Here is a 4,774-nt window from a genome sequence, read left to right on the forward strand (position 1 = left end):
TTGTCAATAAATATGCCAACACTATATTTTTATATTAACAACTACGTACATCAGCGTCAATGGAATGACAGCTAGCTGCACGATGGGAATTACCCGCGGCACCATATTCTGGCTATTCATGCATCTCCCATCATGAGCTACTATTTTGTTTTGCTATTGATAGAAGTTACAAATATAATTTAATCTGTCTCGAAAAATATGTATATAATATATATATATATATAAACTTCCATAATAACAAGAAAAAAAAAAAACTGGTGTCCAAAGCTTCCACAAGCCGGATTTTTATTAAAATTTAGTGAGAAGAACAAACCTTCAACTTGCAAAAAGAAATGTCACAAATATACTCCCAAAATTAGACACTACGGTAGATTGGTGTAAACTGCGTTGAGAAGAGCTAGAGATACAAAGGGATTATACAAAAGTAAATACACAAATTGACGTGAGTTCATGTAATTCGTTAAATATACTTTACAATAAAAATAACTTTACAATCTAACGTACGTACTACCGCATGAAGGCACGTCAATTTGTGGTTTTATTTTTGTGTAGTCACTTTGTGATTAAAGTATTTCTCAACTGGAATGGAGAGTATAGTTGGAATTAAATTGAAGAACATAATTTATTAATAAGATAAGAATCCCAAAAACATTCATACAACAATTTCAAACTGAGGTTACACACATAGATATTATAGTTGGGATGGAAAGAAAATGCTCTAATAAGTAAGAATCTTGGACTAAAACATGACTACAGCACATATTGTCCTTAACTTTTAGTATTGGTAGTCAATATATATATATAACCTTCCACTCTCGACTTTCATGTTGTCAATGCATATATGGATGGCTCTAGGAATGTGCAATATTGGTTGATAACGCTTGAGAAATCATGTGCATCGTCGGCCTTGATTGTGGGTTGACATTTAAGCATTCCAAGGCAAGCTTTACAATTGTTTTAAGTTCATTTTCAACTTGAAGTGTTGGAAATGGAAGGCGTTGGTCCCACACATCCTTCACTTGTGTTTTTTCCTCTGCTGATGTAGCTAATAGTGAGGAGATGAAATCACCCGGATGTTTTCCCTTGATGATTTCAATTGCCAACACCCCAAAGCTATATACATCACACTTCTCAGTTACCTTCATTGTATAAGCAAGCTCTGCAAAAATAAAAAATAAATAAATAATTTAAAAGTAATAATAATAATTAAAAAAATTAAAAATTAAAAAAAAAAAAGAAAAAAAGAAAAAAAGACTAACAAAATTAACACATGCATGTTTTTTCTATGATAGAAGAAGGAAAAAAACTTACCTGGTGCAACATAACCATAAGTGCCTGCAAATGAAGTCCAGTTGGATGAGTTTGGCTTTAAAATCTTAGCAGTACCAAAGTCTGAAACATGAGCCTGAAATTGAGAATCCAGCAAGATGTTGCTACTTGATATGTCACGATAAATAATTGGAGGTGAGCAATCATGGTGCATGTAAGACAAGGCATAAGCCACGCGTTTAACAATTTTCAATCTCTTACTCCAGTCTAATATTTTAGCAGCATCTTCATTCCCCAAGATCAAGGCCAAGCTACCCTTTTCTAGATACTGACAAACCAAGAATGAATGTTGTGCATTGGAACAGAAACCATAAAGTTTTACGATATTTCGATGTCTTACTTCTGTTAATACCCTTATCTCATTCAATAATGCCTTGTCAAATCTCTTCTCACTTGCATAGAGTGGCTGGTTGAATTTCTTCACAGCTATGATAGCACCTGAAGGCAAATTTGCTTTATAGACTGTTCCATGTCCTCCCTTCCCAATGCAATATATAGCATCGAAACCGTTTGTTACTCTTATGATATCTTCATACAATGCTCTTCCATCAAAACATGATACAAAAAGAAATACTTCATCTTGGATCTTGCTTTGTTTTGATTCTCGATCTTTCTTTCTTCGTCGCATAAAGAGAAAAAATCCTAAGAAAGAAAGTAGAACCAAAGGCACTCCTAAAAAAAGGACAAGAAACACGACTTTGTGTCCCTTTCTTGAGCTATATTTGTGTATCATGGAAGAATTGCAAGGTTGCAGTCCTGTAACGTTACCGCACAATCCCTTGTTCCCTTGTAATGTTTTTATGGGATCATATAAAAATGCTTTGCTATTGGGAATGGGGCCCTACAACTCATTGTAGGATATGTCAATATACAACAAGCCACGCATTTCTTCAAAGGCTTTCGGAATGAAGCCGGAAAGATTATTGTGGGAGGGATTCAAGATCTCTAAGCTCTCCATTTTGCTAACCTCTACTGGTATCTCTCCATTTAAAGAGTTATAACTTATATCTAGCTTGGTGATATGAAATAAGCTCAGCAGATGAAGTGGAAGCCCTTCACTAAAATTGTTGTGGCTTAAATTCAAGTAGTTCAATTTCATGAAGTCCCCAAAATTACTTGGAATTGACTTATTCAACTTGTTTGTGGATAGGTCAAGATATTCGAGATTAGTCAACAATCCAAACTCCAAAGGTATATCACCAGAGATTTGATTGTCATTCATCCTCAATTGCACTAGAGAAATTAGCTTTCCGAGCTCTTTTGGAATCATCCCAACTATACGATTAGAAGAGAGATCAAGTTCCCCAAGCTGAGTCCAGTTTCCAATCTCGGGTGGTATGCTACCAGTAATATTGTTCCTTCTAATTAGTAGGGTCTGTAATTGATGACATTCTCCCCAATTACTTGACATTTTGCCATAAAATCTATTGTGGCTTAGATCTATGAATGTCAAGTTTGGATAGAGTCCAAAGTCATCAGATATATCTCCAACAAATTGGTTACCTTCCAAGTGGACTCTGACTAAGCTTGTGCAATTTTTGAAGCTTTTGGGGATTTGACCAACCAAATAGTTGTTGCTTGCAGAAAAGTTCGCAAGCGATCCACTATGGCAAATGTTTTTAGGCAAATGACCAATAAATTGATTTGTGTCCAATTGTAGAGTAACCAAGTTAATGAGATCTCCTATTCCTTGGGGAATGGGACCAGAAAGGTCATTATCACGAAGGAATAAAGATTTCAAGTTGCTCAAATTAGCAAATGAAGTTGGAAAAGGTCCATGCAACTGGTTTTCACTCAATTGTAGATCGTTGATGGAACTCAAATTTCCTAATTCTGGAGGAATGGGTCCGAAAAGGTTATTACCAGAGAGATGAAGAAGTTTAAGATTTTCCAAGTCTCCTAATGATGTCGGGATTAAACCGGAAAGATTATTTCCAAACAAGCTTAATTTTTCAAGGGACTTCAAACTTCCAATGTTTGTAGGTATATGACCAAAAAGTAAATTACCAAACATATACATGGTGGTTAGCTTTTTCAAGTTCCGAAAGGTTGGAGGGATTGGACCTGTCAGGTGGTTGGTATTAATGAAAAGTTTGACCAAATTTGAGAGGTTTCCCATTTGTGCAGGAATGGAACCAGAAAGTTCATTTTCATAGAGAAACAAATTAACTAAGTTGCTCAAATTGCTCAAAGAAGAAGGAATGGAACCGTCTAAATGGTTTTTGAAAAGGGCAAGGTCAGTTAGAAAGCTTAGACACCCAATTTCTTTAGGAATTGAGCCATTCAATTTATTACGAGCAAGGTGGAGGACTTCAAGATTAGTTAGCAGGCCAATCTCTGGTGGGATTTTACCTGAAAACTTATTAAACGACAATTCAAGATATCTGAGTTCTGACAGGTAGCTAATTTGAGGTGGAATGGTCCCAAAAAGAGCGTTCATGGAAAGATCAACATAGACAAGATTTGGAAATGACCAAAATGAAAATTCATGAAGCGTACCTTGTAAGCTAGAGTTGGTAAGGTTTATTCGGATGACACTTTCAGCAAAGTTGCATGAAATACCAAGCCAATTCTTGCACGGATTCTTAATTTGGTTTAGATTGGAAGAAGAAACTAAAGTAGTCCATGAAGATAAGTGAGATTGGGATTCGTTTTGAAGGTTTTTTTTCCATGTAAGAAGAACAGTAGCTTCTTTGGAAGAATTAGAAGAAAATGCAGCATCTGGTAATGAAACCAAATTGGACATGAACAAGACAAACGTGATGAGAAGCTGGGAAAATACTTTCTTAATGGTGAATGAATCCATTGTTTTGGTATGTAGAGCGTATGATAGTTAAAGGATCTATTTATAAACCATCTTATATGAGCGGCCTACCATTGATCCTACTTGGAAAATGAATTTTTAAAATTTTTGTCCGAATTCTAGAGCATATAATTATAAAGTACGTAGGCTCTACAATATTTATTGAACATTTAATATTATTTGAATCCGGAAACAAGACTCAATTAATATTGTTTCTCTCTCTTTTCTACTCAAAGGTTTCAAGTGCAACATGAAGAACTTAAGAGATCTTGATCTCATCGTTTCGTATACACCCTACTTCCTCACAACAATTTTGCCGCAATTCAAGGTTGGAAATTATGGGAAAAGGAAAATATGTACTCCTTGGAAGAATATTTGTGCCTTTGTCGACAATCTTGTGTTGCGTAAGGAGAGGGTTGGGGTCCATATAAAATCGTGTTGAAGGAGGTAGTCTTCGCTCCAATCTTAGACTATTGCATCAATTATAATATATCAATTATATTAAAGATTATTGCATCCTTGGAAGATTATTGGATTTTTGTGCACTTTTGTCAAAGTCTTGGTCCTCATCTCGTAGAAATTAAAGAGACATTTGTGGTTCATGATGGTCTTTATAAGAGCGGTAAATAAATAAGCCACTTG

The 4,774-nt window shown here is 35.3% G+C and overlaps 2 protein-coding genes across 2 annotated transcripts; both read right to left on the reverse strand.

Annotated features, from left to right (window-relative positions):
• Positions 1-851: 851 nt before the first annotated feature.
• Positions 852-1,957, reverse strand: LOC108980428 (MDIS1-interacting receptor like kinase 2-like). Its single transcript, XM_035687638.1, has 2 exons — positions 1,312-1,957; positions 852-1,159 (listed from the first exon to the last, which is right to left on the reverse strand). The coding sequence occupies exons 1-2, from the start codon at positions 1,955-1,957 to the stop codon at positions 852-854; spliced, it is 954 nt and encodes a 317-aa protein (XP_035543531.1).
• Positions 1,958-2,170: 213 nt separating this feature from the next.
• Positions 2,171-4,135, reverse strand: LOC109018757 (MDIS1-interacting receptor like kinase 2-like). Its single transcript, XM_019000938.1, has one exon. The coding sequence runs from the start codon at positions 4,133-4,135 to the stop codon at positions 2,171-2,173; it is 1,965 nt and encodes a 654-aa protein (XP_018856483.1).
• Between the last annotated feature and the right edge of the window lie 639 nt (positions 4,136-4,774).

Source organism: Juglans regia, chromosome 2 (genome assembly GCF_001411555.2).
Source record: "Juglans regia cultivar Chandler chromosome 2, Walnut 2.0, whole genome shotgun sequence".
Classification (NCBI taxonomy): Eukaryota; Viridiplantae; Streptophyta; class Magnoliopsida; order Fagales; family Juglandaceae; genus Juglans; species Juglans regia.